We start from the raw sequence: 27,995 nt of genomic DNA on the forward strand, positions 1-27,995 counted from the left end.
ATGCTTAAGAGGACTGAAACTGTTGAAAGATAAGAATGAAAACAGCTGCAGGCTTCCGACCAACTGTTAGCACTGAGTGTAGCACACAAGGAATAGGGCAGAAAGTTTTCCTTATTGAGATGCTCTTGCTTCATGGATCCTCTTAACTTTTCAGTTATCTAGAAAACACAATCATCAGCCTTTAGTCCTTCCATGAATGAGCCTTGGTAATTAACCACTGAGTGGTTAATGACTGCATAGAACACAACCTCAAAGAGAGTCAATATGAGGAGATGAGTGAATCGTTAGTGTTTCAAGTATAACATTATGCATCTCTGGGAAAGGAATCGAACAAAAAAAAGGTATTAGACATGCATTTCAGAGGGTTATATATTCATGTTTTTTATTGTGCTCGCATTACTTTCCATTTCAACATCTGAATAAGCAGCTAACAACCATTTATTTAATTCCGCTGTTTGCCATGGTCTCTGCCCTGCAGACTCCTTTTCCTTTCACTTCAAATGGAACTCCTTTGTATGTAGCCACACACTGGTCATTGGTATGGAGATCAGGTTGGATTTGCTCCCAAATCTTCTTCTTGGGATTAAGTTCCTTCTCAGGATCTCCTGTTTCAAAACAAAGAATAACCTAATAGCACACAACACATAAGAAACAGCAAGGAGCTCTATGTGAGCACACATTAGTGAGAGCTCACATAGAATCTCTGTACAAATTTTTAAGGGAAAGAAATATTACCTGTGAGTCTCAAAACAAAAGCTTTAATTTTAATTAGGGACCGCTTAGAATCTGTCTCCAGATCATCTCTCAAAATGATGGTCTTTCAGAAGAAAAAGTACTGTAAGTAGCAGACCTTAACTCCTGTCTAAAGAAATCAAACTGTTGCTGGCTGTTGATTTATGAAATTTACCTAAAAGCAAAAGGATTTCTAAGAATTAAGCAGATGCAGACTGTAAGAGCATGTAGAACAATATATTGCTTAATAAGACACAGCTTTATCTATACCTTAACTTTAGGAAATAATGTATTTTTAGACCTTATATCAAAGGAATTTGGTAGGTACATCTCATAGATGAGAAATACATTTTTAAAAAAAATCAAGAGCACAGGAATCAAACAGCCAGTCCTAGATAGTATATCCTCTCTGAGATTATCTCAGGGGAGCCAGGAGTTCCCATGGCCAATGACAAGCTCTCTGTGTAAGCATAATGTCAAATACTTCCTTCTTCCACTAATCAGTCCCCTGGAAGAGAAAAATCCCATTGCCTAGTACTAGGTGTATGTGGTTAGTTTCTAGTATTCTTCAGTGGCTTCTGACCAACACAAGTAAACAAATCACATTAATTCCAACTTCTCTTATTTTCTTCTGATGCAATCTACTCCTGTGCTCAAGTCCTGTAATACTGTTACCTCAGCCTGTAGACAGCTCTAACTTCTGTAGCTTCTATAAACTGCAACTGTGCAAGAAAAGCACACCAAACTGACTTCTGTACTGAGCAGACTATTGTTGCCTAAGAGTTTGCTAATTGTATTCCAGTTACTTCTCAACTGTAGTGCATGTAACATTTGAGAGAAAAACAGAATAAATAACCTAAGTGCTTGGAGCTAAATGTGCATTTCCACAAAAATTAAAATTCTGTTCAATATTTAAGTTCACAAAAAAGGACTTAGACCACAATGAATGCATACAAACTAATAACAATCATTAAGTTTAATATCAAACAACCCACTGGGCATTTCCTTCCTTTGTCAAATATAGAAAGTTTTTTTTCCATTAAGAACAAAATCTGACCTTTACTATAAAAAACATTTTGAATGTTAATAAGTTTATTTGTAATTTCATATCAACTCTTGGAATGTGTGATGAGCTCACATTAGATCAGTATAGGCACCAATTGTCAATACTACTCGAGTTTTAAGATGTGCATTTTTCTAAGCTTTTTTCTCATTGCATTTTCTTCCCTTCCAAAAATATTCATTAAAATGGTTTCCAAAAATTAAATTTCATCTTGCAATGACTTAATGAGCTTCACACTATAAAATAAAAAGAACCAAATAAAAGAGCTCACTTCTTGCTGAATGTGTCACTTGGTCTAACAGTTCAAATACTACAGAAGAAATTACTATAATAAGCAAGAAACCTCTTCACACTGTAACAGCTCACCTATGAAATGGCCTTATGAAATATTAATACTGCTCACCCTGCTATGGAATATAATCACACAACTGTATCCATATAGAGATAGCATAGTTAAAGAAGCCTACTGAATACAGACTATGCACTGCATTCCAGCTTTAGCACCTTACTTTTTATTTCTAAGAGCTAGATATTGATCAAAATGTTAGATTCTTAGATCAGAACTAATATCAAATAACTTACATAATAACTTGAGGTTCCCGTGGCATTTTTGCATTTAAGAATTTTGCCAAAGCATCAATTATACTGGTATACTGGTACCAGCAAGATCCCTTCATTAGCTTTGAAAGCTCCTGTAACTGCTTTCACACAGCAATTCCTGTGTGGGAGTGCATAGTTTACAAACAAGTGAACGAATAATTTTTCTCAGGCTAATGTGAGTCAGATCTTTTCCACTCCTGTTTGGTATAAATTTGGTAAAGTTCTTAATACAGGAAAGACCCAACAGATCTTGAAGATTCATGTATTAGAGTACAAAATGGTGTTAAAGTTCCCTTGAGGACAATGACATTAAGCCAAGAGTACTTCTCCAGACCACAGCATCATTTTATAATTTTATACATCTTTCCTCCCCTGAAACACAGAACATGATTTTAAGAAAACTCTCAAGCTTCAAACTAATTGTTAGTTTCTCTACAGGAACAAGACATTTTCTTTAACAAAAAAAAAAAAAAAAAAAATCAACAGGAAAAATAGCTTATTTCTCATTAATACTTTGTATGGTGGAGAAGGTTTAAAAAACACATTGATTGCAATGTGCTTGATAGACAGCTGTGTTTTAGCTGCGTTACCGTTGCTGCTGCTCCAGTTGCTTCATAAGCTTTCATACTTCAAACCAGAATCAGATATCCTTACTATTTTCATTTCAATGACTCAGTGTTTACACTTCAAAACCACTCTTAAAAATTACATCAGAACATAAATGACTGCAATTTTAGCAGAGTTACAATCTGTATCAGAATATAAACAATTGCAATTGAGCAGCAATATTAAATGACATCTGACATAGTAGGGTTTATCCATTAGCAGGGTTTACTCTACAGCTTTGAATGGGAGTTCCTACTATTTAGCAACTACTGTAGCCCCTCAAAATTTAGTGCGCATTACATGAACCCAGCTTAACCAGTTCTGCATCTCAACTAGCAAGTTTCACGTCTTTCTAAAACAGGCAGCATTTTTCATTTTCAAGATTGCTACTCTTAGTAAACAATGCATACTTCAGCTATTTTCAGACACAGCATTAAATCAAAGAAAACTGAGCTTCCCTCCCACTTCCTAAGAAGTTGGATAGAATATTGCTTTCATCATCATATGTCAACCAAAATACTTATTTTTTAAACAAGCATCAGTTTTAGTAATGGGGATGATATGTCTCTATGTTGAAAACAGAAATGTTCAATCCTTCACATGTAAAAGAAAAAGTATATTTTTGAGCAACAAAGTTATGACACTTTTTCTAGAGGTAGGGCCTGGAGTCAGAAACTTGAGACACTGGGTAAGTTACTTTATATCTCTATGCTTTACATTTGCTAATTGCAACAAGCAAATGTGTTTGCTCAAACACATGCAAAACAGAAACACTTGTTAAGACTAACTTTTAATAAACTGAATAATTTTAATACTACAGCACAGCGTCACTTTTAAGATTATTTCCTTGCATTCTCAAACTTCTGGTTGAATATTTTCAGTCCTTTATTTACACAGTTCTAGCATGCTAATAAAGAGTTTTAATATGACACGTTCTGATGCAAAAATGCAACCAGCTTTAAAATACTGTTCTCTCTGCTTTAGAAGTGATGTCACCTTTGCAAAGGTGAACTGCCTATTTCCTTTAATTTCCTTCTTTCCCAAGTACCCACAGCTTACCTGGAAAACCTTCAAAAGTGATTCTGTCTCCAGCTACCGCTCCGGGTGGGGGAGCCAGAATTTCCACTTTTTCTGGGGAGCTGGCACACATCACCATTGCTTGAGATACTACTCCTCTCATCTTTGCAGGCTTCAAGTTACAGAGCAGTACTGCCATCCGATTCTGCATCTTGGGGAAGGAAAACAGAAGGATGTGAATATTTAAATGCCACACACTGTGGCGTTTTGGGATGGCGGGGAGAGGGAGGAAATGACTAATTTCATTCTAACAAAAAGAATTACAATGAAGATACTTCAACTTACACAAGTACAAAACAACAAACGCACAATTTTAATGCCTGCACACCAGCAAGAACATCTGAACTGCTCAAGGGTTAGTTTGTGAGAAATGGTTTCAAGCTACGGCAGGGGAGATTCAGGCTGGACATTAGGAAGTATTACTTTTCAGAAAGGGTGGTCAGGCACTGGAATGGACTGCCCAGGGAGGTGGTGGAGTCACCGACCCTGCGGATGTTCAAGGAAAGGCTGGATGTTGTGTTGAGGGACATGGTTTAGTAGGAGCTATTGGGAATAGGTGAACGGTTGGACTGGATGATCTTTTAGGTCTTTTTCAACCTTGGTGATTCTGTGATTCCACATTCTTTTTTTTTTTTTTTGCTTATGTTAAAGACTAGTCTCACCTCTTCTTGTTTTTAATTGTACACATCTTTTAGCAGAATGAAAACACACTCTTATTAACAAACAACAATAAACAGTCACAGATACTTCAGGAAAGGATGGCTTACGGACAAATATTGTTAGTACCTGATCCAGGGGAACATATTTCACTAAACCACTGACAACGGTCCTTGGGCTCGCTTCTCCAACATCCACCTTTTCAACATACAACGAGTCTGCATCTGGGTGCTTTTCAGCACTAATAATGCAGCCGACACGAAGATCCAGGCGAGACACATCTACAGGTTTTGAATCACTACTTCCAGCAGCTGGCTGCTGTTTCTTCTCCTTCTTATCACCTATTGAAATTTAGTTCAAGAAACATTAAAGAAAATAGCATAAAGTCATGTCTGTTACTAATTACAAGGGAAAAGTGAGCTACCATCTCAGAATCAAGCATAAATTCAGTGCAAAGTGCAAATAAGCAGTAAAATTTAGCACCTCTGTTACTAGTTTCCAGAAAAGAATCATCTTACACCTTCCCATTTAGATTGTTACTACGAGTTCCACTCTAAGGCAGAGTTGTTTTCTAATGAAGTCGTTCTGACTTAAAATATGTAAAGTATCCTCTGCCAAAGGCCACAGTGATAAGACCAAGAGTAGTTTTAATAATTTGTAATTACCATTAAGTTTTGCCTTGGTGTTTCACAAAAAACTCAAAGCTAGACAAACACAAGTAATAAGGCTACGAGCACTTAACAACTGCTCCTGAGGGTGGGCTGGCTCTAAGTCACTGCAACTGCAGTGTTACAGTTGCAAAGCAACCCTTCCAGATGACCTTAACTGACATTATTCATTTCACAAATACAAATACATTGTTTCAACTGTAAAGCTTTCACTGATAACAGCATTTACTCAGTCACAATGCAGATGTTTGTTATCACTTATACATACACTGTATACCATAAAAACAGAAGTGAAGCAGCATTACACACAACTTCTTAGAATTTTTTTTGTGACAAGGAAGTTATATCCAGTTTATATAGACTTTCTTGTTTGAATGACATTCATGATTACAATGAACAATGAAACATATGGTATAAAAAAACATGTAAAAAAATTGAAATAAGTCTGTTATTCTTACATTCAAGAAAACTTAGCTATCACCATAAGCTAAATTCCCTTCTCTGATGTGAACTAAACTCTCCTTCCTATGAGTGGGGCCAGAGAAGTAAATTACATTACCATGAATCCAGTACAAGGATGAAATTGTATCACGTGCTCAAAGATTTGGGGGAAAAAAAGATTTTTTCTTCATTTTTTTTTGTTTTACTTTAAGTAATAGCTCTTCAAAACTATTTCAGTTTATGTATGATCAGAAGTGCTAGCATTTACAGCAAAATATAATTATGTGTTACTACAGGTATATGTAATTAAAGATAAATTACGTTTGGTTTTGGGGAGCGGGGCTTGTTTCTGTTTATGTGAATATAGTTGTAAGTTCTTAAATAAGGGAGTTCAGTTATATTAAAAGAAATTTGGTGTATCTCACTTCAGTAAGAACTTGCACCTTAACAGCCTTTGTTAGCTACAAGTTCTTCTGATACTTTAAGAGTTAGCACATGACTCTTCTTCATGTGACCATGAGCTGTATATTATTTTTGCCACTACCCAGAATGATGTAAAAGCACAAATCAACAATTTTCATGTCTATTGCGATTAAGAAAAAGCAAAATACCTTTTTTTTCTACTTTTTCCTTCTTTTTCTTTTCTTCATCTTCACCTTTAATGTGATCTTTGGAACCAGATGACGCAACTGCTGTGGGTTGTGGAACATCTTCTGAAAATGAAGCTGTAGACACAGTTGTACCAGAAGGAACTGCAACCTGTTTTACTAAGAATCAAGAATATATAAATTAGAAGGGGTGCTAAAATTTGGAGCAACACATGAAGTTTCCAGTATAAATGAAGTACTTCCAGTATAAATAACGTGAACATTTTGCTTTAAGCACCTAAAAACTCAAAACTACTGAGCAGTCAAGTGCACTACAAATCCAACAACAGAACTCACTGTATATGCGAATCTGATGACTTATTCTGATGACAAGAATGAAGCCTCTGATTACATTTTTTTTAGATTGGGAAAAATGCTACCCACCTTCCTATTTATCTCATCAGATAAAACAATAGAAACCCATTTCTTCTACCTCACACTCTTCAAAGATCTCATTTAACATATGATTGCACTGTGTACTCATATTTATGACTGACTGACAAAGATGCTGTGTCACTGCAGTTGTGCATCCTGCATACACACTTTTAAAATATTTAATAACTTTTCTGAAGAATTGTGCCCTCTTCAACACAAACAATTTGCACCAATTATTTTTTAAAAAATATCTGAATTTGAGATTTTGTTGCACAGCTACTTGCCATCCAATTACTTCTTGTGGAAAGACAGTATCTCAAAAATCTGATAAATTAAAAGTATTAAGGGAATATTTTTTAAACATTCTATATTTGTCTAGGTTTTTTTTTTTGTTCAAATGCTTCAGACTTGCACAGCTAAAACATGCAAATTTAATTCAAAATAGAGTATCTGAATTTATTCCTAGTAGCTTTTAGGAAAACTAGACTTAAAAAAAAGATGGATGTGAAGCAAAATATTTCCTTATTTTTTACTTTAGTGTAACCCCATCTTGAAAAACAAGAACTATGCATCTCAGGACTTCACTCTGCAGAGTAAAACAAATCTTGCCAAATAAACCATACCCACTTATGGAGTAACATGCAGAATAACAGATCACAGAAATATGAACTAATTATTTGGTTTAGTACATGTGAAGGCTTTATTTTCAAAAGGAGAAAAAGAATACCATGAATTTATAAAACTCAAGACTTTTTGAAAACTCAATGCGTTGTTTTGCAGAAAAAGACTCTGGTTGAATGCTAGCATCTATCCACACTGGCCCACCTTACCCACTGACAGTTTGGGTAAAAATACCAATACTTATTTAAGCTTTTATAGAGAGGCTCTATTTCACAATAATTTTGAATAAAATATGTCACATATGTAATGCTTCATTTTCACTTCTTCCTTTTTTAATACAGAATTATGGTGTGAGCTGAATTGAGTTGAACAGAAGAATGCAAAGAAATAAAAACAGTGCTATGAAAGGCTGGTTTTACCAGAGCATTAGATAAAAATTCAAGACAGTTTCTAATTTTACATTGCCACAGATTTCTAGTAAGTCACTGCCCACCTGTTTGTTGAACAATTACATAATTTTCTATAGGGATTTCAGACAGGCTAGATCAAATATGAGACTATAAAGAAGAGTTAAGCATTCATCAGTTTTCAAAGTATTATGAGTACTTACTGACATCATTCAAGATTGGGACTCATAAAAGGTGATGTTAGAAAAGACCATGCAAGGAGGCAGTTCCACATCTGATAAAGATTTGGCACACGCACCTATTACGCTCGCAGCTTACTAAAGCTGTGCAAGTAGGTACCTTGCAATAGACACTGAACCTAGGAAAATTCAGAGTCTGTAAGAGATGCCACAGACACACATACCAAAAGAAAAAGACAGCACAAGACATGGAATCATCTGAATTGAAAGGAACCTATCAAGCCCATTTGGCCAACTCCCCTGCAATGAACAGTGACACCTACAGCTCCATCAAGTTGCTCAGAGCCTCTCCAGCCTGATCTGGGCTGTCTCCAAGAGCAGGGCACCCACCATTATCTCTCTGGACAACCTGCTCCAGCATTTCACCACCCTTAACATAAGAAATGCTTTTCTTACATCCAAAAAAAAAAAAAAAATCTTCCCTTTTAATAGGAAACCATTTCCCCTCATCCTATCACAACACACCCTGAAGAGTTTATCCCCTTCAGGAACTAACTACACATCTAACAATTAACTAGAACTTTGTTGCCCAAAGACAGGACTTCTGTCCCCACCTCCATTTCGAATTTCAGCCTGAATTAGCTCCTGTTTCAGTCCTTCAATTTCTTTCTTCAGTTTTGCATTTTCCACACGGAGCTTTTTCTCTTCTCGGAGAGATGCCTGCAAGACTAGAAGTTCACACAGTGTTAAAAACAGTAAGTTTGAATAATTAGCACTTAGCACTTGACAAACAAAGGTTTTGTTATTAAAAAAAAAAAAAAAAATGAAAAAGAAACTTGATGTGCCAAGCATCAGAAAACCTTAAAAGAATATATTACTAGCTGTATTTAGGAATCTGCTTTTTCATTGGTTTTAAAAAAATCCACTACACTTATATACTTGAGTTACCTTTCAGCATACTACATTTTCAGTCCCCCAAATTGATTCCTAAGAGGAAATTGCAAGAAATCTATTAAAAGAAGTTTGAACATGTTTGTAATATGGAACATTTTCACTCACTGATGCTGATTTGTATGAACTATCAAATTTGGCACTATGACACACTCAAGAGAATCCCATAGTGGCAGCAATAGAAGCATGCCAGTGCATGCGTCTCACATCATTCCCAAATGCCTCACACCCCTAAAAAATGAAGTGTCCTATCAAATTACCATAATCTGTTTATGTCATGACTCCTTCATCCATGCTTTTGCATTTCAGAATAAGCAGCTTCAAAAAACTCACAAACCACAAGGCAGTGAGAAGAGGTGCTATGATTATAAGCTTTATCTCTGAAACCTTAAAGGGCTGACAGCATTAATGAAGTTGTTCATGTTCTGTAATTTTTTCCTATGAGCATTTCATTTTAACCATCTGATTAACAAGCTTATTATAAGACAGAATTCCTTACTAGCTTTCTCCTTGAGCAGGGCAATTTGCTGTTTGAGATATTCAATAACTTGATCAGCCTCTGCACCCTTCTGCTCCAGTCTGTTCAGCACTGCATTGTTAGCTGCCATCTTCATCAAGAAACGGGCTAAAAACCTAGACAAATAAGAGTTTAAAATTAATTACTTCTTAATTGATAATTAATGTCCCATCTCTTACCACAAGAAGCACTTCTAAAATCTGTTGCTAAGTAAAGAAATCTGCAATTTATACAAAACAGGCTTCTATCTCCCGAAGATCAAACAAAAAGCAAAATTGATGTTTGACAACTTTTCTTCCTACTGCAGAAAACATTTTCTTGCCTCATAAAGCAGGTAAAATTCTCATAAAAATTTACAAAACTCTCCAATAAACTGATTCAGAATGTACTGAATTCTTTATACAATGTGGATACACATACATTAAGGAACTACTTATTTTTAAGCAGAATTCATCAGCATTTATACTCATCTCTGATTAATGCAACTTTTATTGCAGGTTTCTAGCTTCAGTTTTTATTTTAGCAGTGATTTTGTTAGCCTCATTTTGTTTCCACTGAAATGGAAGGCCAGGCACCCGAGTATAAATTCAAGGAACAGGAAATACAAAACAACAGTTAAGTGTAAAAACAAATAAATGCTGCCTAATTTTCCTTCAGGACACACAACTTTTTTTATTGGCTTTCACTACTGCTCCAGAAACAAGGAATGCCTTGTGTGAAATCCTAATTTGTTGAACTCTACCAAGTATGGTCCACTTCTTTCCTTGTGCCATTTGCATCTAAATATAAAGGCTCAAATATGATAAACAGCATAATGAAACACAGACACTCATATCTGCAGCAGATTGTGCTTTTACCCTCTGTCCAGTACCTGCAGGATAAAATATTCTGTATTGACAACAATTATCTACAAATCAACCAAGAAAACATTCTAAGTGGAAGAAAAAGATGCCTTGTCAATTTTCACAAGTAACAGTAATATAATTCCTGTGAATTTGCCCATCATTTGCCAAAGAGGGAAGACCTAGTAAGAAAACAGTGATCCATATCACTGCATTGGCTCCCAAACCTTTACCAAAGCCCCTAAAAGCTTTTTCTCATATCAAATTGGCAAGAAAGGATCCCATTTTATTGTGAGATTGCTCTGACACTGCGACTTCAGACTGTTTTTAACATATGAATACTCCCTGCTGGGATTTGCAACAGAAGCCACAGGGCTGACAGAACAGCTTAAAAATAACTCAAAGGTAAACAGGCACAAACTTTTCATAACATTAATGCAGCACTTTAGCTGTACTTTCACTGGCAGCCTAACATTCCATGCCCTATCTACAACTACATAACAACCCAGAGCTATATAGCAGCTATATAGCACTCTTCCCCCTTTTTTTTTTTGAGCAAACTACCGAAGGTGACACTGGATTGGTAGCCAGTAGTGAAATTAAAGTTTCTCAATGTAAAAATCACAAAGACAAAGAGAATGTAGTCTAAGCAGATGGTACATGGGTTTTAGTCTTCCTGCAAGTGATGAATGAATTTCCTTCTTTGTAATCTTATGCAATGCAAGCTTGTTTTACACAAACCTATCTCACAAGACAAAAGTATTATTGTCATTCCACTCTCTGCCAGTCCACAAGAGATTTCTTTTTTAAAAGCAAGAAAAACTTATGGAGAAAGAAGTGGTAAGGACCATCTCCTCAGGACAACTGAAGTAATTTTAATATTCAAACTCATCTCGGCATTGAGAAAATATTTTTTCCATGTGCAACATACAGGATCCATTATTTCTGAGGTCTAACAGAAAACCAGGCACTTAAAAGTGACTCCAATAAGTTACTGATTTAGATGTCAACTGGAAATAAACATAAAAATATTATAGCACAACACAGCACAGTACAAAGCCTGGGGTATTACTGTCAGCATACCAATAAGCTCTCTCGCAAGCTACACGCTCTCTCAAGGGAACACAATACTAACAGGGGAAACTCAGCCAACAACAACAGAGATGCTACTAAAACTTCAAAGTGAATGGAATTGGTACATTTTACAGGCTTTAGCCAAGTTGGCTAATGAACTGAAGATCTGGAAATAAAGTTACCTGATTACAATGGGTAGACATTCTCCCACTTGTCAAATAAATTTCTGTAGACCTATATTGCAATAACACAAGCAATAGGTATTTCCGATACTAACATAAAGAGCCAACAGGCCGAAATGAAGTGCTGTGCAGGCACGTGAACCCATAAAGCAGTGTGATAAAACTGTATCCAAAAAGGGCACAATTTGGTTTAAGATCCACCCTTGCTATAAAACAAAGCACATTAAAATTGTTACTATTGGAACAATCCAAGTTTACACTCTGCAGTCTGTTCTTTCCCCGTCCATTATTTCCTTCGCCCTGTTACTCCGTCCGTCCCAGAAGAAAAATGATTGGTGATGTACAAACTATAAGAAAATTGAACAATATAGCACAAAGAAAAGAATCTTCTTACAGATAGATTTTCATTTGATTATTTGATGTTTGTGTTACAGAAACATTCCAGAAAACATTCCAGAGCCAACTGAAAGTAAAGTCACTTCTTACAGCTGTGCCTTACGAGCTACTTTCCTTACCCTGAGCTAGGGTAAAACAGTTGAGAAAAACAAGTCCTGAGTAGCTATAGCAGTGGGACAAACCTTCTGACAAGTGTAGCTGCCTAGAATTACCTGGGTTTACTGAGCTAAGAGAAACTGCTTAACCTCAAAGCTCTGATTCCTACTTTTTTTTTTTTTTTTTTTTTTTTTACCTGCAAGATCTTCAGTGCTGCCTCCAAACCAACAGTTTCCCAGTAATGGAAATGAAATATGTAACTTCACAAGTAAGTGAAAGGGTTGTATCAGTATGAAAAGACTTTAATTTCTCATCATTCTATTTCCTGACTTTAAAGCACTGTCTATCTTTCTACTTCAACAGAAAGCACTGCTCTTTGTGGTCTCCAAAGTATTTGCAGTCCCCTAGTATAATAAAACAGGTATCTGTTTTCCAAAAACACCCAATGCAGAGGGTTCCCAAAAGTGGAAGGCTGTCTACCACAAATCAATATTACCCATACAGCACAAACTACCCCCAAATGTCAATGTTTTATGCTAGTTTATCAGAATTGGTTTAGACATCAGACTACATTCAGATTAAAAAAATGAAGAGACCAATAGCGGACTAAAAATCTAAACTTTGTCTTACTCTTCAGTATTATCTGTTTCCTAAAGAAACAAAAAGCCAAATCCCCCATAAAATTAATGACAAGATTTAGAACAAACTAAAAATTGTTTTTGGAATCTATCCATGGTCCAAACATGGAACCAATTACTTTTTGCTATTGGAAAAGCAATCATTTAACCAAAAAGCAGGAACTGGAAGCCAACGGACTCCCAAAACCTACAATAATTAGCTCCAAGCATTCCATTTTCCAGCTGCAAGTTGTGTTGTTTTTTTTTTTAAAGCCAGTATTTTAAAGCTCTCAGCTTATCTTGCAGTGGTTTTTAATGTCAGCACACAAAGAAAGATTACTAACTATATGAGATCTGAACTACAGGCTGCTGCTCCCTGTGCATGCACCAAGCATATCTGTAATGGCAAAATAGCTTTTATTTTACCATTTTGAAGTCAGTAAGCTTCACATATCTTAACAGGCATTTTATTTCTCACTCTTTCCTACAGGCCTTGGTGCAACACAACCAAACGCATTCCATTGACACTTGGGCATATGTTGAGACAAATGTCAAATTCTGCCACAAATAATGTGAAATCAAAATCATTCTAACTTCCTGCTTCTCACCTCTTCCTCTCCCATACCTACACTCACCCACAGGCATTCAGAGGCTGAACTTGCAGAGCTCTCTGAGCCAGGCTCCAAAGCATTCCTGCCAGAGCTGAGCCTTGAGCAATGCTGTTGTGCCACTGGGTAAGAGGGATGCAAGAAATGAGAAACTGCTGTATAACAGCAGCTGGGAGAGAAGTTCAGCTGGTCATTGGTGTGAAACCGTGACAAACAAAAAACAACTGTTGATGGAAACAAGTTTGCTTTTTGGTTGAAACGCTCTATTCATATTAAAGTTTGTCATTACAAAGCAGAACCTGTAGGATCAACGTTATTCTAAGAGTCACCAACAACACAAACATAACAAAATTTCTCCAAAGCAAAATATGCTTAGGGCAATTTTTCTGCTTCAGCTTTTGATCTTGAGTTTCAAGTAGTTCTCAAATGAAATTGCTTTGTTTCTTTCATGAGATGTCTCAAGATGCACCAAGGGTTCCAGCTCGTATTGCAACATATTCTACTTTCTGTAAAAGACGAGTATCAACAACCTTTTTGTTTCTGCAAAAAGCGTGTTCAAAGACTTCTCTCTGAGCACCTTTTTCTGAAATGGTCATTTCTGGCAGACAATCTTACAAAAACCCATAAATGTAACAGAACATGCCAGCTGTTTGCCAGATTCTGCTTTCCTGTGCTTTGCACTTCCATGAACTGTCAGGACACACAGCAAAGCAGATTTAAGAGCCTCACATCACACCTTTTCATTCTGCAAACCGAGTAACAGTAGTGATCAGATCAAAACAGGAGAGTGAAGGTATGCTATCTTCTGCTCAATTGAAAGATCACCGCAATAAAGATGTTCCTGAGAGATGAGAATACGGGGCAACTCACAACAGAGGCAGAATTCATGCTTTACAACATTTTCTCTTATTGTCTCCTCCTAATATCTGATAAACTATTCTAGATCTAATGTTGCAAATACTTTTGGATAAGATTTGCCATGTCTAATTTCATTTCACTTTTTTTTGTATAAAAAAAGGGCTTCATTTTCAGGACAAATTTAAGTTCTTCAACAACACAAGTAGGCTCTTGCTGATTACTTCTGACATCAAAACTTCATTTTCACTTGAACACCTCCATACCTCAGTCACAGAAGTACAGAGTATGTGCAGCAGTCCAACTTGTCACTGAGGAGGCAATATGCTATTGCATTTAGTTGCACATATGCAGCGATACACTTCTACTGCTTGGACATTTTGGAAACTATATTCAGTAAGTTTCAAGCACATGCCTATTGCTACCATTCAATTCTCTTCTCAAGAAGTTGGATCTTGAATGAGATTCTTATTTTTGTTACACGCTGAGAAATGCAGCAATGCCTTTCACACCCAAGCATTCCTTCTCGGGAAAGGTAGCTGTAAAGGAGAAAGATTTTTAGGTGTCAAGAGGCAGAGAGGAATCAGAATTATCTGAAACCACTATGATCACACACACTTTCATCCATAGAAAAATATAATTCCTCAGTCACAAACTAAAGCAGAACAAAAAGCCGTTCACAGAGCTTTCAAACCAAAGGGTTTAAAAAAAATCTGCTTTTCAAGTCTCTATGCAAATTAAATACAATTTTTATATTGCTTGCAATTACTGAATGATCAAAATGATCAAAACTCATTTCTTAGTTCTAATACAATAAAACAGCTGTTTTTTACAACAGTTACAACAGTTCTAATAACACACCCTATTACACTTAAACATAATTTCACCTACATTGAAAAGACAAGTTCATATTAAGGTTTAATCCACCCATCTTTCCTAACTGTTAGCTCTGCAAGGAAAGAACGCAGGTTTTCTGAGTCTCACATTGTCAAATTTTGCAAGACTAAAAACATGCTTTGAAATCCCAAGCTAAACATGCAAATGACCAAAAAGTACATCTGCACCCATGCTTTTCTTCATATACAGCAAAGGAAACACACAGAAAGTATTTCTGGCAGAATGATGGCAAGCTCTTGAATAGCAACAACTAACAACGACTACATTTAAAATAAAGCTGGACTGTTTACGATGCCAACATTTTGAGCATTATTCATCATTTCAGCATAACACTTCAAAAATCAGGGCACGATTACTAAATCACAACAGAAGCTCATTTTTGGCTCACTGTAGTAGATCAGCGATCACCCACCAGGTACTAGAAAGACGCATAAAACATCAAATGAAGCTTTAATTGTCTTACATTTTGCTAAAAGAAAAAATGTTGCTTTTGATATGATAAACATGGAATTACAGTCTTAGTCATAAAAAAAAATGCTGTAAAGCAAGGAAATAAAAAGTCCTGCAGACTTAGTGCAAACGGACTTAAGAATTCTATTTTCTTTGTTCCAGCCGACAAGCAATTGGTTCAGCTGGAGCTTTAAACACTTGAACAGTCCAACCATTGTTATTATTGCTGTTGTTATTTTTGGAGCACTTAAGTATTTTTTTACAGTATTACTTTTTATATACACTTTTTACAGTATTCATAAACTATAAACAAATGTGTAGCCCATACTGAAAGCAAATTGCCAAGCAGCAAATTGTAAGGCATAGTCATAGATTTCTGCCATATGTTATTTCAACTCACATTTTTGCACTGAGACTCAGAATAATTACTTTGCAGATTTCCAAACAACTAACATGTCTAACACCATCCCATCCACGAAGCAGTGCCAGCCCTACCAAATGATTTGCCGGCTCTGGAGAACACAGATCAACTCTGATGGCTGCCAGATAAATCAGGCTCAATCTCAGCTGCAGACAGGTCCTTGAGTAGTCCTAAGAGCTTACGCCTCCCTATTTTAAAGGGCTGGAAAGAGTAAAAACACACAAATGCAAACCTTTGCACACTGAAAAACACAGTATGAAAAAGATATATATAATTTAATGGGATGGAACATAGTACAAGAAGCTCAACCACTGGTATCAATTTTGAGGCAAGTTATTCAAGATTATTTTTAAATATGAAGACAAGTTACTCTTGAAAGAGAAGGATGTACCAAAGACGTGGGTGAGTCACAGCATCAGTGAGACAAACAGAACCTAAACTACCAGAAGGAATGCATGACAATCTGTCAATTATTTGTTATTACAGACAAAAGCAGAAGGATGAAATCCTTCCTTCAAGTGCATGACACCAAGCTTAATTTGAATTCAAGTGAGTCTTTCAGATCTGTGTAGTACAGATCATTAGAAATAAAAGACATTCCAGTATTTCACTCAAGTTCTCATTTTGACATAAAGTAGATGCTACAACATATTAATTAACTGCATCACATCTTAATACTCCACAGCTGGAGCACTCAAAGGTTTAAGGAAAGTGAAGAGTAGCTGCAATTTCATTTATATCCCGTGCAAAATACTACTGGCAGGTTCCAGCTCCAAGTGATCTTTGTGAGCACTCGTATGTTTGAGCAGGCACCCCAAGGATTAAACAAAGCAGAGACATAATTACCAGGAGCAGGTTTGACTGTCCAGGTTAGGACAAAAATCATGAGATATGGACATCATTTGCAACAAAATTCTTCACAGCTACCAAAAACTTTTCAGTAACAATAAAGACTGCATACAAAGTTAAATGCAGATTAATTTCCTAAGCAGAATGGCCAGTAATTCTTGGGTTGCTCAAGAAAAGCAACTTATCTGCACTGCTTGAATTAAGCTCCAACAAATTACGCGTCCACTGCATCTGCCAGGCCCCCTGGAAGTTCACCAGAGATTCATCTGGCTGTGCTTTACAGCACAGTCTGAAATTTAAGGAGCAGCTTCTATGCCAGAACAGCTGGACAACCTCATGTATTTTTTCAGCAGTCTCTCTTTTGGATCTTGCTGCATTAATACTTTAATAGCACTATAAGAATCATACAGTAAACGATCACCACGTGCAGAAGGAATTCTTACATAACTCCTGCAATAGAAAAGATACAACACATACAACTTGATACCTTGTTTCTTGGGCTATAAGCACTGAACTCCAAACCCCAAATGCATCCAACTCCTTGGAACAAAAAGCTTCCATCCAGCTCTTTCACATTTCTTTTACTTTTATTTATTTATAAAAGCTTAGTTTTCCAAAGCACCGCGTATCCAATGGATACCACTGTACTAAAATAAATAAAAAGTAGCTGCTACATATGTCTCAAAATATCCCCATAAAACTTCCTTGACGGGTGATGGACTTCATAATTACACACACATATGCTTATACATTCAGAAATATAAGTGGACTCAGCTGCATCTGAGCAAGTCTGCAGGGTCAGCATATGCCACAGAAGAACTCCAAGAATCTGTACTGTTGCTCATCCTCAGGGGTTTTATGGGGGAGTGAAAGCTTTAGATTACTGTCATAACTAAAGGGTAAACTACCCATAAATCAGACAGACTGCACTGTATTTCTGGATCTTCTGCCACCTGTTGATCTTGGATATTTTTATTGTTTTCTGTAACTTTATACTAAAAAAGTGACTGTTCACACTGCTCGCCTAAGAACATGCACAGCAGTCATAATAAGGTAACGAAGAAATATTTACCCCTCTCCCATGTTAGTCTGAAAACATACATTTTTAAAACACCTCTCAAAATCCCCTCTTTCTTTTGGGTCTGCTTGGGCAATACATGGCAAAAACCTTAGCCGCCAAAAAGTCAATTCAAAGACAGCCTTTCCTACCAAGTCTGGAGGGTTTGGAAAAAGAAGCAATGTATTTACTGTTTGCAAGGAGTGCAAAGCCATTGTATTGATTGAATAATAAACAGGATGACTGACTCTTTTCAATGTAGAGTCATGAAATGTCAATTCTCAAGTCTCCTAATGTCAGAAAGCCGCCTGCTAGTTACCTTACAAAGTTCAACTGCAACGACAGGGAACCTTTAAAGTCTTTACTTCTACTTCAGTATTAGCTTCTCACTGGGTAGAATTAGTATCTCATAGCAGTGCTAAGACAAAGCAGGATTTAACCATTCCACAAATGGAAGCACAGAGGTTAAAAATAATCCTTATTCACTCACAAATGCATTCAGCACACACACAGATGTACAGCAAGAGGATCAGAGCTCTCAAACTACAACTGCATCAACAATTGCTTGTATTTACTGAAGCAGAAACTCCAGCTATTCTTTTATGTGAGCCAAATAAAAGCTGAAGGAAATTAAACTTGAAAGTGTGCACGTATGTATGTGTATGTCTGTGTAACCAATGCAAGAACGATGGCAAACATCATTTAACAGGGAGCAACAAAGCTGCCTTGAAAGAGAAAAGCAGTCAGTCCTCACAGAATCGTATTTACCTAAGCTAAAACTTCCCACACATGTGACTTCCCCATTTCATTCATCACACAAATAGCTGCACTTTCAAGAGTTGAATTTCATCACTTACTACAGCAGAACAGTATTTTAATGAAAATCTTTCATAAAGATACTAACTTAACCAGTGCAGAGAAAAAATAATTATTCAGCTGTGGAGTGAAAAGCCTAAATTAACTTTCAAATCTAAAGTGGGTTGACAGCCACTAATCCTCAACAGCCAGAAGCAGTTACATGTCACTTGAAAAGCATGTTGCAATAGTATATACCACCTCATATTCAGGACATCAGAGCCAAAACACAGGTCTCTCCCTTTAATCACATACAGAGTGAGTTACAATTGCTAGCAATTACCTTCAACAAATTACCAGGTCTCGTAGCTACCTAACTATGCTCCCTTTTGGATCAACTGTTTTAACTTTGGGGTGGTAGAAATCTATAGAACTTTTTCCCCTACAGGAATTAAAAATGAAGCTGAAAGAAAAAGTTTTTCAGAAGATTTCCATCTGTGCAAATGAAGTCTTTTCTACTCTTAGCACAAAAAATCACCAAACTTTTGAAGTAAAGATGTACAACAACTATCAATAATTTGCAAATGAAGGCCATGAAATAACAATAGAAAAGATACTTGACATCAGAAATGCAGCTTTGCTGCCACTGAGGTACAAAAAACAGTGGGACAGCATTGTCTTACTACACAGCTACATTACATCTACTACTGCTTTCAAACAAGATGTTACAGAAAGATGCCTGTATCCAAAAAAGTAACCAACACTTTCTCTTGTTCATCAAATGCTTACATTTAAGTTTTTTATTTTTAAAATGAGAATCATTTAATTCCTATCAACAGAGAGCCACTGTTCAGATCTTATATGCTTATCTTCTAAACCACATCAGCTGCCAAAACTGATAAATTAAGTGTAAACACCATGAAAACAAAAGGTATTTTTATATGTATTATAAAGCATTTGGATGCAGTGCTCAGGGACATGATTTAGCAGTGAGTTGTTAGATTTAGGGCAGTACAGTTAGGTTCTGGTTGGACTTGATTATCTTGAAGGTCTTTTCCAAACTGAGCAATTCTGTGATTCTATTTGACTTGCTAGTCGCTCTAGCTGGCCTTCCTATATCACCAAGAGGGCCATCTTGAACCACACTCAAGCAACTATATTCCTCCAGGCACAGTTCAGACCAACACAGTCACTACTCAGTCCATAGTATGCCAATCAAGGTCAACTTCCAAATCATGTTATCTATAAATATTTAAGCACCATTTAAGAAAAAGCACGGCAAAAATTGCATCTTTTCACAGTACCAAGTAAGCTGGCTTGAAAAGACTGCCTTCTAAGAGGATCAGAGCTCTTAAAACTTAGGGAATGCAAGTTATTTTTTCTGCTCTAAACATAGACCTGTGCAGAGCAAGAACGAAGAAAAACATTTTGTATTCATCTTGGACACAAAAAGCAACTACACCAGCTAGTAAGACTGGCAGCATACAAGAGTAAAACCCTTGAAGTAGCTATTGGGGACTGGCAGCTTTTCACCTACGGAGTCGACACGTCTTATTTCCATAGTTTACTATTGAGCTAATTATGCTTTCATTGTAACCCAAATTAATCTCCTGAAAAAACAACCATTTCAAATAATTCAAACCAATTCAAATAACCTGTCATGAGAATTTCAAAAGATGTAAATTGGCAAGAAAGTTCTCAGTAAAATATCATTCTAGAGAAAGTAAAGGTTATTCATGCAAAGGAAAAAAACTCTTCCTAAGTTCTTATCATTAGTGTTATTTTATAGATGGTCGTATGGATGTGAAATTACTTACCCACTGTGATGTAGCAGGGTAATTCAACCCCTAAGAACAGATTAATTTCCCTGATGCACAATTCAGTGTCATATCCTAGTTGGCAGTGGTGACTTCCTCAATATGTGACTGTTACCAATTACCAGACCACTTCACACAGAAGGTTTCAAAGCTTACAGGAGAACGAGCAAGAATGCAAACTTACAGCCTTAACTCCAGAGCAGCTGCTACTCAGCCACACGTAGCCCCTTCCACATGCCACGAGCAAACATGCACACTCCTGAGGGAATAACAGTCCCTAGCTGCCCCAGCCCACTGAGCTGCTGAGATGATTTGCTCACTTATCTTCTGAGTCTGAAATATGATGCCACTACAAAGCTGTATATTAAAGCGTAATTGAGAAACACTCTGGGACATAAACTAGATCCAATAGCCATGGATGGTTTCCGAGAGGGTCCCGAAGTAAGAGCCTAATCTTTAAACTATCAATCCATACACGGTCAATTCTATGTTGGGAAAGCTCCTGATGAGAAGGAAATGGAAATAAAAGTCTTCTGTAATGGAAAATCTTATGCCAAAAAATTGCACCAAATGATCTCAAGAAGAGATTTGTGAACACAAGGCAGTTTCTAGAGATGTTTTATGCATTGCCAACTGCATTCAAATGTAAAAAGCATCTCAGAATCTGTCTGCCTTCAGATAATTAGGATACGAGACAACACACCAGGGAAGCAGTTATGAGAGGAATTCAATTTCCCTCTAATCCAACACAGAATCTCTAGTAGGCTATATTCCCCAGCATTCTGTGGGAAGAAAAATAGGTTTTTATACGTGAAGTGCATTTTACTAACGATCAGTAAATACAATATGGATGGCTTTCAGCAACAATCCTAGTTCAAGCTTCCCTGCTGTTTTTTTGGAGCTAAAGGCCAGTTTCTAGGCTGTCTAGCTATATGGAGTTGGCATAAGAACTTCAGAATTTCATACAAAGATGTGGAGTGTAACAAAATGCAAGAACTAAGTTAACAGAAAGTTGTTTTTTCCTGGAATTTTTCTTTGCTCAGTACCTTTTTCAGACAGAAGTTCCCTGAAATTAGCATGAAATTTCATTAGAGCACCAACAACTATTCTCTTCAAAAATCGCAAACACCAACAAGCAATTACAGCTGCTGTTACAAACCTTCACCAATGAGTTGAAACATTAAAACAGAAAAAGCTTCAGACTATCGTAAGGCTCAAATCACAAACATTTTTTAAAAGAAACCTTATCCTTCAACTCCATAGGCAGAGACAATGCCCTTGTTAATTCACTTTTTCGTTACCTCAAACAATAATGTTCAAGTTAAGTACGGACACTAAAGATTTTCTCAGTTTCCCTAAATAAAATAAAAAAAATTAAAAAAAAACTACTTTTAAGAGGATACAACAATAAAAAAGAATAAAACAAAAAACAACCCTCAAGCACCAAAGTAAAACATGGGAAAATGCTCCTGTACCAGATTTCAAAGAATTACTTAATCAAGAAAGTGACCTATCGTCCCAACTACCTTCATCTCCCTACACCTGTCCTCATCCCATATTAGGGAGCACAGAGAAATCATGAGGTCACGACCTAAAAAAAAAAAATCAAATAAAAAAACATGATTAAGCAGCTGGTGAAGGGCCATATATAACCAGCCCTGGGAACACAGGTGGAAACAATTCACCTGTGCTACCGGAAGGGGCAGACCCTGGCTCACCCCCCCCAATCTCATTTAAGGGCTGGCAGCCACAGGGGAAACTTTTTTTTTACTTGGAGATTGCCTTCTTTAGAGTGTTTGGTGAGCCCTGGTTCTTAGAAAGGGGGTAAGTAGTTCCTTCTTTATTGCTAAATTTTAGTTGCTGTCTTTATTAGGTTTAAACCAACTACATTTCCTACCACCTATCCTTACAGTGGGTGGGATTTGTTGAGTTACAGAAGAAGAATAGAGTCAAGGATAATTCAAGAGAAATACACGTAATCCAGCAACAAATTCTTTAAAGGTATGATATCATCACTAGTAATCTTAATATTAATCTATTAGAATCTTGAAGTAAATTGGTTACCGCAGAAAGTTATAATTAGTTATAAAGAAACAAATTGAATTGCTCTTCTTAGCTTTTCATTTGAACCACTTGATCTAGCCTGTTCATTTAAACATACTGAAAAACTGAAACTGTGTGTACAAACTAGCAATGCAAAAGTAAGAGGATGCTAAAGTCTGGAATAGCCATTGTGTGTTGGCCTTGATAAGTATGCCACTTTTAAGATTCTGAATTCTGCTATCAGGACTGCCAGCAATTGACATACTTAAAGCTACAGTGATAACTGATCATAAACTTCTAACCCTGTTGTATTATAAGTATTTGTCAGAAGCAGAGTGTGCCTGGATTTTTCTGATATAAGTTTAAATGTGTATACTTATATTCAAAAGAACACAGAAACAATCTCAAATAATAGGAGCTATCAAGCTATTCATGCAAACTATCACACTCGAATTATAATGATGAAGGGCTTTCTCTCATTCTGTTTATCAGATGTAGTTCATTGACTGGAATTGGAAAGGAAACATTTTTTAAGGGGGAAATATGTGCTTGAAAAATGCTTTGTACCTCTTACATACTCCACCATTAAATGTATTTAAGGCTCAGTCACCAGCTGGTTAGTTAATATAATACCACACCACAAACATATTAGAGGAGTACAAGCTCTTCTCTGGAAATTTATTCCCTTAATGTGCTCCTTTCCATCAGTTTAAAAAACAAAAATCTGCTTAAGGTTGTAAGTTCTCTAAAAAAAAAGAAGGTAGGAGATGGGAGGAAGTAAAGGCAAGACAAGCAGAAAAGCTTTCTAGCTGTGTCTTATCACAGTCAAAATGTCCCAGCTGCTAAGAGGCTTCCCAAGTGACATGCACATTGTACTCATGCATACCCGAGACTCCCCACAATTGCCACAGATGTGCTTTTGCTCAGATTCTCCTATACTTTAACTTTTTAAAGATACTTCAAAGGAGATCAAAAAGCTTGGAAGAAGTGAAGTTGTTTAGTCTATAGAAGATAGATGGGAGGCTTGGTCTCATTCTTCAAACACAAAGGAAGTTGGTATGAGAACAGGACTAAACTGTTCACCAGGTCTACTGCAGACAGGAAAAAGCAAAGAAGACTTAAGTTAGACATTTGGAAAACTTTCAAGTAAGAGCAAGGGACTGAACAGATTGCCTATGTAAGTTGTGGAATTTCCATCATCAGAGAGTTTTAAAAACAGGTTAGGCATGTAAGTATAACTTGTAGATGAGAATGAGTTTGAAGTCTTCTGCTCCCCTTCTGCTAAGGTCTTTCATTACATCTAGCATTAGAAAAAAAAATATTTTCCTCATTTTATATCCCAGTGTTTTAACTTCTAAAAATATGCAGCAAAATCCACCTTTGTAATTGTGGTATCTTCCTGTATTCAGGTATAATAACTTGGAAGGTCAAAACACAGCAAAGATTTTCTAACTGTGAAAAACAGGGGAAAAAAAATCACCTGTGAAATACAACATCAACATGTTACATTCATATTCTGAAGAAATTGGTTTATAAATTAATTTGCAAATGCATGATGTTGGTGAGCAGACTACAACATCCTTTCGAGTAGGACAGGACAGGCCCTGCTGTGGGAGGCCACCATCCCAGACCCCCAGGGCTGAGCCTGAAGTATCCTGCAGCCATTGAGAGCAAAAAAAAGACTAGCCTAAACACTCCTTATAGGGCTTTTGTTATTTGCCTGACATGCACACAGAGAAGGCACATGCTCCAGTGCAAGGTCAGCACCACACACGGAAGTCTAATGATGGATGCAGCTTAAAATAGACTAAGCTCCTTAAAGCACCAAAGAGACATGCTTATTCGACAGGTATTTCATACCAAAAAGTCCTTTTCTTATAATTAAGCCTCTCTTAGTGAGAGAAACTGGTTAGGAAGTTCATATTAGAGCTGTGTCAGCTTTACAGCTTAATGTGATCTTTTCTTTCTTCTATCACATTTTCCCAATACATGAGCAGGAGCTAGTGTGTGTAGCCAGTCTGTTACCACTTCTATCACAGAGCACAGCTTTTAGGTACAGTTCTACCATCTTTGCTTTCTTCCCAGAATTTTATCAGGATTTCTTTAAAAGGGCAGCATTCAAAGGGAAGAGTATAAGTAAAATGTCACACATCACTGGAATCTTCCTTGCTACTTTTTTTTTTTTTTTTGAGTCACCCTATCTCTCTTGCCTGCTTCTAGACCAACAGAAGACAGCCTTACAATACTAATGAGACTACATAGTATTTACTTTGTATTAGAAAAATTATATGCTGTTGATGGATGACATATCAAGCTCCTAATTTGGGTTCTTTTGTATGAGTTTTGTAAGTCTAAAATAGCAGCAGGTAAGTTACAGTGCTCATACTGATTCTAAATGCATAATTGTCAATGCATATCTCAAGTCCTAATGCAGCAGCCAATTTGTTTTTCAAAAGAAAAGTGGGACAACTGATGAATTACTGATCTATAGCCAACAAGCCTACCCAGTAATTCTTGTGTTTGATTTTTTTTTTTTTCTTAAAAGAAAAGCAGCTTTACATCCATTTAAAAAAAAAAAGTTCAGAAAGCTGCTTTGAGAAACATCCAAACCCTTCTGAGACTGTATTCAGTAATGAGTAAAGATGGCTTTTACTGCACTGGAGGGAGAAAAAGAAAAGCTTGAAAAAAAAGTGCTATCAAAGGAACATTCTGCTACTATTTAATACTAAGGTAACCGTGGAGATGGAATCTAAACATTCATTTCCCCAAACCCAAAGGGTGAGTATGACAGGAAATCTAACAAGGAAAATGTATCTTCGTGGTGGTAATAAGAACCATACAGGTAACTGTTTTGAAGGAAACTAAACGGGTTACCAGGGTTTCTCTGCAGGACTGCAGTCACAGAACTCATATCAGCTGAAGAAACTAGAGATGCTATTTACTTTGCTCATGTCTGATGTTCATAGCAGCTGTCTCCTATGCTGGCCATTCGTTTTATCTGTGTTGCCTAGCATTTGAAATTCTTTAGGTTTCAGAAAACACTTCTACAGAAGAGACAAATGTGAATGAAATCTGTACATGATAGTTGTTATATGAAACCAAAAACTCCTGATTAGAAAAGCTCAAAAACACGACACATCAGATTCTTGTTGCTCCACACTTGATAATTCCTTCTTCTGAGTGAGCTTTACGCTCGCTTCTACTATATATTTTTCACTGTGCTTTTAGGCATTTATAATGCTCTTTCCATTCTCTGAAGTTAGACTAAGTCCTCCAATTAATAGAGAATTTACTATACATCAACTGCTCAGTGTCATCGAGTATTTAACTCTCCAAAGTCAATACAATTTCTACAGTGTACTGAGAATATAACATCTTCCACTAGCAACGCAACACAGTGGTTGACCCCCTCCAAAAAAACTAGTGAGCTCTAAAACAGGATGAAACAAAAGCCAGAATGAAAATAAAAAAGTTCATCCTTGTGTGAAGTTCAAATGCATGATGAAGTAAGAACTACTAAAGGCCAAGAAACTCAAAGGAAATCTGTTGGAAGACCCATGCTTAGGGCTAGTATCCTTACGACAATTACTTTTTACCTTGGAAACATTTTGTCCGTGTACATCTAGGATAAAACTCATCTCCTATTTTGCAATGTATTATGCTATTTTATTAAAAATTTAAGATCTATTCCTCACTCTGATACCATTACTGAGTTATCCTCCAGAATATACAAGATAATTTTATGACTTTATAAGGGCTTTTTTTTTTTTTTCCCAGAAAGGACTGCATTAATATGACAAAAGAAACAAAACCAAAAAACTCCACAAACTAAACTTGCTCAAGTTAGTTGTAAGAGTAATTTTGACTTAATTCACTCTGTCTTCAACATCTTGCACCTTTAGGATTCAATGCTGACAAAACATCGAAGCAATTCAACAACGTACTTCTCAGAATCATTTCAAGTCAGGATTACCATAACAAGAACATAGTGTTAATTTGGGATGGGATGAGAGAGGAACATAATATGACAAAGATCCTTTAGGCTGAATATGTAAGAAAACACTCTACCAATTGATAAGATCTGTCTAAGGGGAATTTGTTACTAAGACCCACAGATTATTATAACACCATATCCCTTTCAATAATATTTGACATTAAAAAGCAGTTTTAGGATTTTGGCTTTGTTTATACAGATTTTGTGGTTTATTTTCCAACAGATCTTTGAAATAAGGTATATCACTTGAATGTAACCAGAACAAATGAATGAAGAAGACATATGAAAATCATGGAATGGATTGAAAAAGACCACAGTGATCATCAAGTTTCAACCCCCTGCCATGTGCAGGGTCACCAACCACCAGACCAGGCTGTCCAGACTGGCCTTGAATGCCTCCAGGGATGGGGCATCCACAACCTCCTTGGGCAACCTGTTCCAGTGTGTCACCACCCTTTATGTGAAGAATTTTCTCCTAATATCTGACCTAAATCTCCCCTGCCTGAGTTTAAAACCACTCCCCCTTGTCCTATCACTATCCACCATTGTAAACAGCTGTTACCCTGCTGAGATGCTATATTTGATCACTGCTTTGAACTACTACAGAGTTCACATAAAGTACCCTGAATCACACATATTAGTGAACCACAACAGGAGTATTTAAAAAATCGGAGTTAAAGGAATAGAAAGAGCGGGATATGCAAGGACGACTTTGCAGCTATTTTGCAAAATGAAGAAAATACCACTGCAAATCAACAAATTTAGCAGAAACATGGTTACTAGCGAGCTAGCTCAAGGTGCATGGTATTTCAGTAATTCTGCCATGTAACACTAGTGGTGTGCTGCTGCTGTAACGTAACAAGCAATAAATCATAAGCTTATCCTTCTTACCCGCTCCGTGCTACCTCATGCAGAGTCAGGAGCTGCCGGTTAAATCCTGCAACTATCTTTACTGAGGACAGTTTGCTGCTATACTACTTTTCATTCGCTGAAATCTCCACACAAACACCGTGAACCTCATTTGGCAAACCAGCTCCTTTGCAAAGCTTAGCAGGCGCTTTCCGGCCTCCAGGCCCTCACAGCCCTTCCTTCAGCAGCCTCACGCCACGCCGCCACTCCAGTGGGCGGGCTGACGGGGGGACACCTCACACTGCGGACGAACCGCTTCACCTGCGTGCTCCCTCCCTACGGACCACGGCATCCGGACGCGCAAGGCCACGCTCCCGCGCACGTGAAGCCCCGACACCATCTCCCTGCCTCGAACCCTCGTCCCTCTCCGCAGCACACCGCCCGAGATGGCCTCTCCCAGCCCCGCCAAGCAGCCACTCACATTAACCGGGCCGCCGCTGCCACCGCCGCGCTCCTCGCCTCGCGCAGGGAGGAAGCCCGCTGGGACTGCCTGAGCGAGCGCCTGAAGCCGCCCGGCAGAAGCCTCGCGCCCCACTCCAACTGAGCATTGCT

General features: G+C 37.2%; 1 protein-coding gene across 4 annotated transcripts; it reads right to left on the minus strand.

The window, feature by feature from the left end:
* Positions 1-365: 365 nt before the first annotated feature.
* AIMP1 (aminoacyl tRNA synthetase complex interacting multifunctional protein 1) lies at positions 366-27,976 on the minus strand. 4 transcript variants are annotated; one of them, XM_048941116.1, is made up of 7 exons: positions 27,865-27,976; positions 9,524-9,657; positions 8,688-8,801; positions 6,456-6,611; positions 4,865-5,076; positions 4,061-4,229; positions 366-605 (listed from the first exon to the last, which is right to left on the minus strand). In XM_048941116.1, coding segments are annotated over exons 1-7 (954 nt in total). In that variant the 5' UTR covers positions 27,867-27,976; the 3' UTR covers positions 366-438. The 4 variants fall into 4 exon arrangements, with proteins under 4 accessions (XP_048797073.1, XP_048797075.1, XP_048797076.1 ...); XM_048941118.1 differs by lacking the exon at positions 27,865-27,976 and adding an exon at positions 27,426-27,663; XM_048941119.1 differs by lacking the exon at positions 27,865-27,976 and adding an exon at positions 22,024-22,094.
* Positions 27,977-27,995: the final 19 nt, after the last annotated feature.

The sequence above is a fragment of the Lagopus muta genome, chromosome 4 (assembly GCF_023343835.1).
Source record: "Lagopus muta isolate bLagMut1 chromosome 4, bLagMut1 primary, whole genome shotgun sequence".
NCBI classification, from domain to species: domain Eukaryota; kingdom Metazoa; phylum Chordata; class Aves; order Galliformes; family Phasianidae; genus Lagopus; species Lagopus muta.